Source organism: Gadus morhua, chromosome 16, assembly GCF_902167405.1.
Source record: "Gadus morhua chromosome 16, gadMor3.0, whole genome shotgun sequence".
Lineage (NCBI taxonomy): Eukaryota > Metazoa > Chordata > Actinopteri > Gadiformes > Gadidae > Gadus > Gadus morhua.
In genome coordinates this window covers 16,138,231-16,151,182 of record NC_044063.1, presented here as the reverse complement: position 1 = coordinate 16,151,182, position 12,952 = coordinate 16,138,231, and the positions used below count along the sequence as shown (strand labels likewise).

General features: G+C 48.3%; 1 protein-coding gene across 11 annotated transcripts in view; it reads right to left on the bottom strand.

Moving 5' to 3' along the window:
* Positions 1 to 11,002, bottom strand: part of gramd1bb (GRAM domain containing 1Bb) — a 41,162-nt gene extending 30,160 nt beyond the window's left edge. For 4 of the 11 annotated variants that reach the window (XM_030381171.1, XM_030381174.1, XM_030381175.1 and 1 more), the window contains exon 1: positions 884 to 1,248. In XM_030381171.1, the coding sequence (XP_030237031.1) occupies positions 884 to 1,029 (146 nt within the window). In that variant the 5' untranslated portion in view covers positions 1,030 to 1,248. Of the gene's footprint in view, positions 1 to 883; positions 1,251 to 10,228 lie in introns of those variants that run through there. The other 7 variants (XM_030381172.1, XM_030381176.1, XM_030381179.1 and 4 more) reach the window with 4 other exon arrangements.
* Between the last annotated feature and the right edge of the window lie 1,950 nt (positions 11,003 to 12,952).

Sequence of the window (12,952 nt, the reverse complement as noted above, 5' to 3'; positions counted from 1 at the left end):
GATGTTATGGTGCGGCGTGTTACTGTGAATACTATTATAGTATGCCCCTGAGACTTATATATAGCTCTATATACTATAGGGCTGTATAATGGTCTATGGATTCAGGACTTATCCGCACTTCAGAGTCTCTTGACAGACAGTTCTTTCTATTTGTGCGACTGGTGTTGCAAACATGTGTGTGTCAAATAAGCTCTCAATCTTTAAATCCAACTGAGCTCACGCTGTCCAAAGGACTCACTTTACACACGCTGCTAAACTCCCTCCCCCCCCCCCCCCCGAGTTCTGGGTCTTTCCAAGCCGCAATGTTGTTTTTTCACTTTGGCGTTTTGCTGACCCTCAAATAAAACAACAATCAGGCAGAGCGACAGGGGCAGAGCGAGTCCATGGCCAGCAACAATGTCAGTAGCAACAATGCTAACAGCAGCGATGCTAACCTGCAAACACTCATGAAACAACCGCTCATATACAAATGCAGGGGAGTGCGTCCACACGCCCACTCATCGCACCCGAAGCGCAGGAACGCCTCTTCCCATGTCTACCCGAACCGAGGTAGAGTTGGTGTGTCAGCCAGAGCACGTTTGATCTATTTAACAGTCCCCTGACACGCAGGGAAACAACATAAACACAAACACCAAAGTACTCCGGTCCTAACCTAGTAATGGAGTGTGCCGCACCTAGCGCTTCAAAGCAATGCACACACACACACACTTCAATGACACACACACACACAAACACAGTACAACACACACACACACACACACACACAGAGACACACACACACACACACTACAACGTGCACACACATGCACACCCATACTTCGACGCAAACTCACACACTTCAGCACACACACACACACACATACACACACACACACAGCCGTACCCTAGGTGAAAGACCCAGTCCTTCAACACCTCGCCGTAGCAGCCCTCCAGACAGCGGCAGCTCCCGTCGGCCGAAGCCATGCACTCCAACACCACCATGTCGTCGCAGGGAGCCCCCCGAAGAGAGCTGTTCATCCAACGAATCATCTCTCTCTCCCTCTCTCCCTCTCTCCCAGTCCTTATCTGTCTCTCTCTCCCTCTCAACGGGACACCGGGCCGGAAAAGAAAAGGATTTCTCTCAAGAAGGAACGAAAGAGAGACGACAGAGAGACAGAGAAAGAGAATGCCTGAGACGGAGAGAGAGAGAGGCACAGGTAGATCTCCTTTAGGAGGCTTAAGGACTACTGATCTTCCCTCTGCCTGCTCTGATCTCCTAATAACCAGCTTACGCCGCCCACAACGCCACCTGCCCTAGGAAAGGTGCTGATGGACTGTAGAGAACCCCCCCCCCCCCACCCCCTGAACCCCACCCCACCCCACAGCCCTTACACCCTTACACACACACCTCCCCCCCCCCCCCCCCCCCCCCCCCAAACTCCACCCCATCAAACACAAACTCCAACACAAACAATTGTGTCTGTGTGTGAGGCGATTTCCCTGCAAATCGGTGTGGATGGAGGGTCAACCTGAGGGGGTCAATTCACATTGACCGAAGTATTTGTCTCCGACCCCCCCCCCCTCAAAGAAGACTGACCTGCAAGTCGCCATGTAGACAGCAGCTCCACAACGACCAGCCTTTGCTCATACGCCTTCATTCACCACGCAAGCACCCAAGGCTGGGGAATAGGCAGAGCGCCACGGGGAAGAGGACGAGTAGCAGGAGGAGGAGGAGGAGGAAGGGGGAAAGACACAGGAATGAGGGATGCAGGGCAGTAGGTACGGAGGAGTTCCGGAGCATTCCAGGAGGATAAAGAGGGCAGGAAAAGAAAAAAAAGAAGAAGACGCCGGAAATAACTGCACAAAGATGGGGTCTGCAAGTGAGAGAGAATGAGAGAGAAAGAGAATGAGAAAGGGAGAGAGAGAGCGAAAGAGAGAGAGAGAACGAGAGAGAGAGAGAGAGAGAGAGAGAGAGAGAGAGAGAGACAGAGAGAGAGAGAGAGAGAGAGAGAGAGAGAGAGAGAGAGAGAGAGAGAGAGAGAGAGAACGAGAGAGAGAGAGAGAGAGAGAGAGAGAGAGAGAGAGAGAGAGAGACGTGTGTCTCCCAAACAAACGCTGCGGCAGGGGCGGTGGGCGCGGGAGTCTATTCACAACAATGATCAGGCTGTCCTCGTGGTATCCTTCACTCTATTGTATCCTCTCCGTCTTCTCGGGTTAGCTGAGCGGCGGCTGAGCGACTGCCATGTCTCGTGCAGCAGCAGGGGCGTCCCTCTCCCTCCCCACTCCCCTCTTCCGTCGCTCTCCCAGCCTGCTCCACTCTCACATCCACCACCATCGCTGCGCACCCCAGTATCCACGAGGCACGGAGACGGATCTCGCGCGATCAAACCCACCCCCCTCCCTTCCCCTGTTGTGTTGTACAGGGCGGAATTTCATGTTGGGCAGGCTGATGAAGATGATGATGATGGTGGTGATGAGGAAGAAGGGGAATTGTGGTGAAATCGATCAAAACACAGAATGTAAAAAAGCAACAGAGAGGCAGACAAGAGGGAGAGAGATAGTGCAGAGAAGAGAGAGGGGAGACAGCTTCCACTTTGCATTCTGCTTCTGCCGAGCCTGCTTGCTGCTTAATTATTCATGCTTTTCATGAATGGCGGAGCTGACATCACTGGCTTTCAGGTCACTTTACATTCTAAGCTTACCCTCCTAAAATCACACCGTCTCTGCATGGCGTTGAGTGCAGCCTTGCAGGTGAAACATTCACACAATAGTCTTGAAGTCCGGTTGATTTATACTTTTATCTTAAGATCAATACAGCTTGTACATCAGAATGCATCATGGGAGTTTTTTTTTGGCAATACTCCATATTCCATATAAAGAGGACTCAGGAGAGCTGTGGTACTTTTAAATCCAAATACAACGTATAGAAACCCTAACCAAGGCTAATGAAAACTTTGGTTTGCAGCATCTCCCATGAGAAACGCTCTCGCAGTTTCAAACACAACAATGGGCCCCCATAATGCCAACTCATTTCACGATAATAACAATAAACATAAAAACATTACTACTAAAATAATAACTAACAGTCCAATGCTCCTAGGCTCCCAAAGTGACAGCGGCCGTTGAGATGCAATTTACAAGCCCTATAACGTAAATTCAGACGGTGTGTGTACTCAATAAGGACATTCAATTTCATAAAATCCTTGGAATTCGTTGCGTGTCCTCAATAAGGACATGCAATTTCATAAAATCCTTGGAATACAAAAACGAGAAATATTTATTTTGCCAAACATGTTGATTTGTAGAAAAACCTTTTTGAATAAACCTGTGCAACCAAATAAGCTACACACAAATAACCATATATAACATAATCAAAATGTATTTTTGTACACATTCAAATAATCTAAACTTCATTCCCTCTCTGTGTATATATCAGGCTGCAGGGCAACAGTCTGACAGCCTGCATGAAAAGCAGCATTAATGGTCCACCTGTAAAAAAAGTGGAGCCCCCCCCCCAAATTTGACGCCAAATCCCACCACCATCCCACCAAAACATGAACTTCTTCACCACTAACACATTTTCTGCGCTAACCCTGCGTATCAAGTATGATGCATATAAAATAATAAGCCCAAAAAATAGGCAGAATATATTCTCCATGATGCATACATCTTGCTTCACTATGCACATTTATTATTATTTTAAAGTGTTCGTGAAAAGAACCATAAAAAGAACAGAATGTCTTCATATATCACCGGTAGCAACTTTGGTCGTTAGTCAGTCCTGCCGCAGTGGAAAGTGCTTACGTCAATTGCTTCCACAGATAGTTATTTTGTGTGTAAGGTAGCCAGAGCAGTTCTAGCTGCATGTCTCAAAATGTTTAAAGAGCTAAAAACAGTATTGGCTAAAGATGAAGATAGTTTCCCCTTAAGTGAATTAGAAAGTCAGCAACACAGATCCTGGCTTTTATGCTGCAGTAATTTGAATACCACTTTAGAAGTGGCCTCCACACTAAAGTGTTATGTTGTTGTTTAGTCATTATACCTAAGCTACTAATTAAATCCAGGTTTTGGCTAATTTGCGCATTGGATATAGTTTTTACGTGTTTATATTTTATGTAATATAGACGATTCTGATTGGTTGAGCGACTTTGTGGGGGCTGGCTTTTCACTTCTAATGTCCAAGCAGGTTCAAGAACTCAATGGTAAATGTCACCGACACCCCAAAACGCTATCGCCAGCGGCCTGGAACGTCCACTATCATTCCACTGCTGTGCTCATGTCTGCTCGCATTCATTCACCTATCCCGGACATTGCATGATTCAAAAGAACCATTTGTTTAAAAAAATATACAAAAGCGAACACACAAAGTTAAAACGAGAATCTGTAAACCCGGGTACGACGGCAGGGGTATAGCGTGTGCTGAGGTGATGTCATCGTCAACACCAATCACCACGAAACGGAAAGTTCTCAGATATGCTGACTGCGAACAAAAGCGTTGACGCCCGTGTGGCCTTTATGGAGTGATAAAACAACCACACTGAGAGTAAATGTCAGAAGCCTGGGGGGGCGAGGGCCCTGGCGGTGCAGGGACACCCCCCCCCCCCGACCACCGGAGCCTTGTGCCCCTGCTGGCTGCCTGTGTGGGAGCGCCGAGCGGAGCCCTACTGGGGAACAAAGAGAGCCCCTCTGCCCCGACCGGAGCACTCTGTTCTCGGGTGAAGCTGGCCAGGCCTCACACAGGCTGGTGACCTAGTTACGGGGTGACCCCTGTTCTCAGAGCCGCCCCACCGATGGACACGCAGATGGTAAACGTCACGGCATCCAGCACCAGAGTGGACCGTGGAAGAGTTAGAGAGTCATATAGGGGCGGTGTGTTGGACGTCAACGGGATCTAATCATAGACTTCAGGGAAATGTTGTGCATAAGTTAAAGCAACTTATGGTTCAGAGGTGTGTGTGCCTCCGCTATCTGTGGTGGGTAAGATATGACAATCGCAGAGAGTGAACGTTGCATTTTAAGTAATCGTACTGAAGGTTAAAGCCTTTTAAGATTGTGCTCTATGTTCTATATGCACAGCGCGAGAGCTGTTGATGATGTTGTCATGGGAACCCGCCGATACAGCACCCCGCTGGAGTCATTGCATCGGAAATGTCTGTCAGCTCCGCTGTGCCTCGGCCCATGTTGTTGCCATGGCAGCTTGTCAAGCTATTCATGTGCACCACTACTTGAAGTGGGACACCAGTGTGAGACAGTCAAGAGCAAGCCGGGTGTGAGTAGAGGATTGCACTGTTATAGAGACACGCTCGCCCATCAATGAGGTCCCCCTCTTTTTACGTAAAATGTGGTGTGTACAAAAAAAAAAGACCACACAGCAAAGTTCAATCCCAATTAGGTCATCATCGCGTGCCCCAGGCTCCATACAGATTCACCCTCATCTTTACTCTGTGAGAGTGAGTTCCAAGCTCAGATGCTTAAAGCACTTGGAGTCCACATGCTGGATTCAATCAAGGGATAAGCAACTAATGAGCAACTAAAAGGGTCTGTTTATTGATAGAAAAACACTGCAAGAAGTCTCAACACAAGTTTAAACATGGCTACATAATTTCGGAATCTGTCTCAACACTTACGTATAAATCTGCAAATGACTTTTTTTCGGGGGACTGGAAAAATGCTTTGCTCAACATTCAGACCTACGGAACGGAAGTAGAAAAAGCGCTCTGACAACAAGGAACAGCAATTATTTACAGCGGCCGGGTGTCGGCAGCGGAGGGGAGGTGCTGGCAGGCAGGATAAAGGCTGAGTAGTACAGGCTGTTTCGCTGGGCCAGGGACAGGAGGGCAGCCATCCGCCTCGCTGTGGACCGCCCGACGGAAACACACAGGGTGACACAACAGGGGACAGATTGTGTGTCTGTGTGTGAACATGGGCACTCTCTTCAAGCCAAAGAAAAGGACACAGGGTGAACTGAGGACAATGTAGTGTAGATATAGGTATAGTAGGTATAGTAGGTATAGTATAGTGTATTAGTCCTTTGGTCCTTGCTGAACTTTGGTCCAGAAAATACATGGTAGGATTTTCAAGATTTAAGAAGTGAGCAAAGCACACTTACTGTTAATATTACTTTGCTCATAATTCCTTAAAATATTATACTAATCCTTAAATAAGGGACAATAGTTGTTGTACATATAGTATTGGGTATCACAATTCACTGACATAGAGCCTACATGGCCTCCCAAATGTATACTTAACAAGATTAGACAAGATGATTTAACACAATAAAGGAAGGAATCATTTTCTGAATGAGCCAAAGATTGTGGAGTGAAAAACACTACATGTTTATCAATCAATTTTGTGAAGTCAATTCAGTAGTCTCCCGAGGATGCTTAGTACAAATATGAATTTAAGAACAGCTAAGGCTGAGAGTATAACACACTGTATACTTCAATTAAATAGGACCATCCAATACAATTCTGAAAGTACTGCATGGCAGAGAAACAATACTGACAAAAACAACACAACAAAATATGTTGGCAAACCAACACCATGGAATCACCGCCATCTCCTTTGACCATTATGACAAAGAAGCAAATGAAATCACAATCCATTTACATCAGGAAACCAAATATTAGATAGCAAATCGTGAATGGCATGAAGTCAAGTGCCACGGAAACGAGCAGTTCTGTAGGTGCCAGACGGAGAGAGAGAGAGAGAAAGGGAGAGAGAGCGAGAGAGAGAGAGAGAGAGAGGATCATCAAAGCCCCTCCATCTCATTGACAGCTGTATCCTTCAAATTTGTAGATGGTGTGTGCGTGCGTGTGTGTGTGTGTGTGTGTATGTGTGTGTGTGTGCGTGTGTGTGTGTGTGTGTGTGTGTGTGTGTGTGTGTGTGTGTGTGTGTGTGTGTGTGTGTACACTGAATGCATGTCGAAAGGTGCTGAATTTACAAGTGGCGTGTGACATATCAATGCGTTCCGTATGATGGTTATTAGCGCATGCAGAATGACGGCATGTATCGATAACCCCGTGTGTGATTGTTAGTCTTTGTGAGTGCACGCTTGCCATTGTGTTGTGTAAGTTCCTTCTCTGAGTTGTGTGAAAGGGCTGCAGCCCTCTTCTTATTCTGTACTGTGTACGTGTTTGTGTGTGTGGGAGGGAGGGGGGTCACACACAGCATAAAATAAGAAAGAGTGCTATGTAAATGCCGTTATTATATTATATGCAAATGCCTAAATCCGGGCAGAGGTGACAAGATATGCGAAACCAAAAGGAAGATGGAACTAGCACAGAGCTTAATAGATAGAATGTATGGGCTATGTTTGGTCCAATCATCTATCATCCGCAGACTTGCACTCATTTTTTTGTGTGTGTGTGCATTCGTTTGTGTGTTAGGTGCATGCATTTGTGTGCTAGGTCCTGGCCAGCTGTGCTTTCCTCTAAATGTCATGTTTGAGTCAAATACCAACAATTAGGAGCAATTGCCAAATCATGAAAAACTCTCAGCACTCCCCGCCCATTAAGACAGCTGACAAGAATGCTAGTTTTGCTGTCACCCACCAAACCCCACATACTTAAACACACACACACACGCACGCACGCACGCACACACACACACACACACACACACACACACACACACACACACACACACACACACACACACACACACACACACACACACACACACACACACACACAGCCACTAGGAAAACAACACTTCGGAATGTATAAAGAATACAAGAGGGAAAAAAAACCTTGTTCAAAACTTTGCAAATATCTATCTTCATCCAGATCCGTTTTTTGCCGGTTAGCAACAGCCAGACGTTAAAATAGAGCTGAACATCTAAAGTACCCTAAGGTGCTAAGCAGCATCATCTGAATGAAGGGCGCTTTTTTCTCGCGCCTGCCTCCTCGTCACCATCCGTCATGGCGCTCGTTAGCGGGCCGCTTCCTCTCGCGCTGACACCGTCTGTGTTCTGCACATGAGAGCCTGCCGGGGAGTCCGAGACAAAAGGAGCGCGGCACCGACCGAGGCGTTGATCAATGGGCCGACGCGTGGGTCTCACCGCTCTTCCTACGCTGCGGAATCTCCCCCCAGGGGCCGCAGCGAACCAGCGCACACAAACCCAGACAGAGTGACGTAAGAGTGGGCTGCTCCCGCTCACCTCTGGCACACTTGCTTATTTCATGCTATATTACAGAGTGAGATATAGAGGAAGGTGAGGGAGATGGAGGGGAGGACATGCAGCAAATGACCACGGGCAGGATTCAAACCCGGGTTGCTGCGTTCAGGACTGGGCCTATATGGTACGCGTTCTAGGGGTGCCCCCTTGGTTTACTTTCTTAACGTACGGTCATGTGTATATTATGCAAAGAAATAATGTAACAAAACGGCGTGTCGTTCTGAACACGGGACATGTGTGAAGGCCGCAGTCCAGGACGCTTGGCTGCGCTGACTTGCTCATCACAAGCCTCAACACCGAGCTTTGATTAGACTCACACTTCAATCATAACGGGAGCCCCGGTTCGTTAGCCAGAGTACCCGTTGACCTTACCTCAAGAGAGCCCAAAAGACGGGAAGCACAGAACGCCAGACAGACGGAGCTCAATGACCTGTCTGCCTCGGCTCAGAGGCTAGCTGTAAAGGATGCTATCTGTAGTGATACGGCTGGACGTCAGCTGGGTGTATAGGGAGCGGGGGGGTTGGATGCCGGGTTGTCACTGGGGGCGAAAACCTTAACCTCCGCAGACGTATAGCCAGGGATAAGAACAACTACCAGAAGGATACGTTACACAAGAAGACCAGGGAAAAGACAGAAAAAACAAAAGAGAGAGAGAGGGAGATAGAGAGAGAGAGAGAGAGAGAGAGAGAGAGAGAGAGAGAGAGAGAGAGAGAGAGAGAGAGGGGGAGAGAGAGAGAGGGAGAGGGAGAGAGAGAGAGAGAGAGAGAGAGAGAGAGAGAGAGAGAGAGAGAGAGAGAGAGAAATAAAGAGGGAAATAAAGAGGGAAATATTAGGGAATACAGATGCAGGACGCACGTTGTCAAAACAGCTCGCCTTCAAATTGTTCATTCTCCCCCCCCTTACGGTACTCTAAACATATCCAGGGAGACAAGGAGCGTGGCGAGAGAGAGAGGGATGGGAGGTGGAAAGATAGAGCAGGGGAGTCACAGCAAGGGAAGAGGTATGAGGGCAACGGACGTATGCTGGGTGGGAGACGACAACGTTGCCCCAGTTCAGGGGAGCAGGGCATGACATCACTGCCCGTCAGACGACCGTTTGTTTGTTTAAGTGTGAGGCACAGGAGCTAAAGTGAGGGATGGGATGGAGGGAAAGAGGAGAGTGAGCTAGATATAGAGGGAGCGAGGGAGGGACAAGGAGAGAGGGTGGGTGGGTCGGGGGGGGGGGACGACGACATGTGCCTGCTCTCTTGCAGCGAGACACGTGACAGCCCTCTCCTCAGCTGCTCTGCACACACACACACACACACACACACACACACACACACACACACACACACACACACACACACACACACACACACACACACACACACACACACATAGCCAAAGGGGAACAGAATAGGGTCGCCACAGTCACACAAACACACAGAGACACACACACAGAGACACACACACACACACACACACACACACACACACACACACACACACACACACACACACACACACACACACACACACACACACACACACACACACACACACACACACATCTAGCTTCAGGCTTGGCAATGTTCCGGGCATGAATGTCCCGGTCGGGGGCTTAACTGTTGTTGTAATTTAGCCCTTAATACATGGTTGGTATAGCATCCACCCCCCTTGGCTTTGCAGCCATTTACATAATGGTACAGAGTTGCAGTTTTAGAATTACAGAGTGAGTCAACAACGATGTCCACAGAAAGTTACCGCAACACATAGATGGATGCGTCTGTCCTTTAAAGGAGCCGCAGCACCAGAGAAGAACCATGAACAAACGTGTCCTTTCCCATCGGGCCAGGCCTCCAGTCATTCTTAATGAAGGAGACTCAGAACCACAGGGGCAGGACAACAGCAAAGGAGACAAGGCAGGCATGCACGACACTTCTGAGAACCCCTCTACCCCCTTACGGTCTGATCTACTCAACGGAACAGATAAACAGGTTGTTTCGCCGGACGGCGTACACAGTACACGCGCTGCTGTGCTGTGGAGTGGTGACGACCATGTGCAGCGCGCGTGTGCGTCGAGCCTTACCAGGCGAGCTTGAAGCCTTTCATTGAGACGATGAGGGGTGTCCGCAGGCCACAGTGAGTCGGGGGCACCGGGCTGCCCGCTTGCACCGCCACATGCTGCCCCACCACAGCCTCCCATACAAAGACCGGGACAGCGGGGGGACACCGGCGACGCCAGGAGACACCGCCACAGCTACTCCCCCCGTCCCCACCCCGCCAGAAAAAAAAAGAACACCAACTCGACAACAAAAGAAAAGACGGTGCCTCCTCTCCTCTCCTCTCCTCTCCTCTCCTCTCCTCTCCTCCCTCCTGAGCCGCGTTCTCCTCCTCGGTTTCCCGCCGGAGGTGCCGCAGTGCTGAGTTCTCGTGCCAGAGAGAGAAAAACAAAACTCCTCCTCTCCTTTCTCCTTTCTGCCCCCGGTATCCGCTGGAGCAGCGGCGGCGGCGGCTCGCTGTAGCTGTACTTGTAGCTGTACTTGTAGTTGTGTCTGTGGTGGGAGGAGAAAGGTGCCCAGCCCTGCAGTACTCACCGCATCGGCGCCGACACACCGACGGGACTGGGCGTATAATTGCTAACAAATGCCAGAAGGATTCCCTCAATTCTCCTCCTCCTCCTCTCCTAACTATGTGTCCCGTTTTCTGTTGGTTTTGTCTAAGGCCCGACACAAAGCTCTCACGCTTTCCCTCTGACAGCTACTGTGCTCTGTTTCGCTCACACACATACACATAGACACACACACACACCCTGGCACACACTCTCTCTCTCTCTCTCCCTCCCACTCCTGGCCCCCATTGCTGCGGATGAAAGCTGCACTTGCCGGGGCTGGTGATGAGCATGCGCAAGCAGGGCAGCAGGGCACCTCCTCCCCTTCCCAGTCTCTCTCTCTCTCTCTCTCTCTCTCTCTCTCTCTCTCTCTCTCTCTCTCTCTCTCTCTCTCTCTCTCTCTCTCTCTCTCTCTCTCTCTCTCCCCACATGGCTCTCTCTCGTTTCCTATACAGCGCTCTCCCTGGCTCGATGTGAACCAGGGGTGTGTCAGTAGGGGGTGGCTACAGGCTGGAGAAAGGACGTACTCCTTTAAGAGGCTGCTGCAGGTGGTTGGTATTGCTTTGATCAGCTCTCTCAACAAACACACCAGTGGGGAGGACTGGGAAGAGGGGTGGGGGGGACGGGGACCTGTTACTGGCCCTTCAGTCTTTTTTGATGAACTCAAGCCCTAATCAGTGTCAGCAGCCAGCCCTGCTAATCTCTTAATGCACTCAGCGTGCAAAAGGGCTACTGTTTGAGGTTGTGTGTGTGTGTGTGTGAGTGTTTGCTTATTTGTCCCGGGAGTCATGTTTGATATAGATGTGTTCTACTTCTATCACCATCGTAAACATCGTTTTTTCTGTCCTTTTTTCTCGAATCAAGGGGCCATCTCTCATGCTTCCCATTGAAAAGCGAACAACATGGGCTTAACGCTTAGGGAAATCCCCCAGCGACTCCGGGCCAGATGGGTCACAAAGCCCTCTGCCGTCCACTGTAATGGGCTTCCGCGGACCCACAATGGTCCACTTGACCACGCTCGCCAGGTCAAAGTGCAGAACATTCTTCTAGTCTAATCCCCTTAAGGCACTGCATGCAAACTACACCTCGTTAGCGGGCAGGCTAATGCCTAGGCTAATTCACACAACAACACTCCCATAAACAGAATACATAAGAATAAATCCAGCTTCATCAGCCATTAAGGAATCAACAGGATTATAGCACATTAAAACCTGCCCTTTTATGTTAGTAAACACAAGGGGTAAGGAGGCTTGAGAGGTAATCGACACTCATTGTACTTATTTACTATAATATGTATGTTGTTGTTGGAATTAAAGGGACTTATATCGAACAGGGTAGCGATACCTTCTATAATCTATAGACCCAAGAGGCACACAGACCACCATGTTGAAGCCCAACAGGTTCCTCATTGAACAATATGAACGAGGGCGTCGGAGTGACTTTCACATAGGGGAAGGTGGGGGGGGGAGACGACACAATAGGATTGGGGGTACGGGGGTCGTCCCCCTTGACATTTGCCACATGCCTTTATAACCCCCACCTCTCTGGCCTTGTATATTCCTCTCCTCCTGTCTCCATACTTTTGCTGCCTCCCTGCTCCTAAAAATATTATATGGCTTTGGTGATGGATGTCTAAGGTAAAGCCATTTTAAAACTCAGGCATGAAAATCCACTATGGAGAAGCATTCCCCCCTAGGGAAATGGTTCTAGCAACCATCAAACAACCATCAAATGTGCCATTCACAACTCATTTGTTGAATTAATTGTATCCATTGTTTAATTAAATTACAGTTTTTCTCATTTGCTTTGGTACATTTCTCAGATCAGAATTGAAATTCTAAAAACTACCTGTTCGATCTTCACATCATTGTGTCGTTTGTGCACATCAAAAAAGCAGTTTATCATTTCTTTGAACAAGTTGCAAATGCTTTGGTACATTCATGCAAATTATTATGTACAATTCTCTGCTCTTTCCTACATTATCAATTGCTTAAATGTCATTTTGATCAAAATGTATTGTAATGGGTCTCTATTGAATAGTTTCACCCCCACAACATTTAGGCATTAGCTCATTGCATAAGTCTTTACATGCAAAATGGTTGAACAAGTTGTCATAATATGTCAAGCATATTTATATACATTTCCATTAGACTTTTTTTCTAAATCTGTCCTGAATTGGTAAATTGCTACCAGGTGAATCTT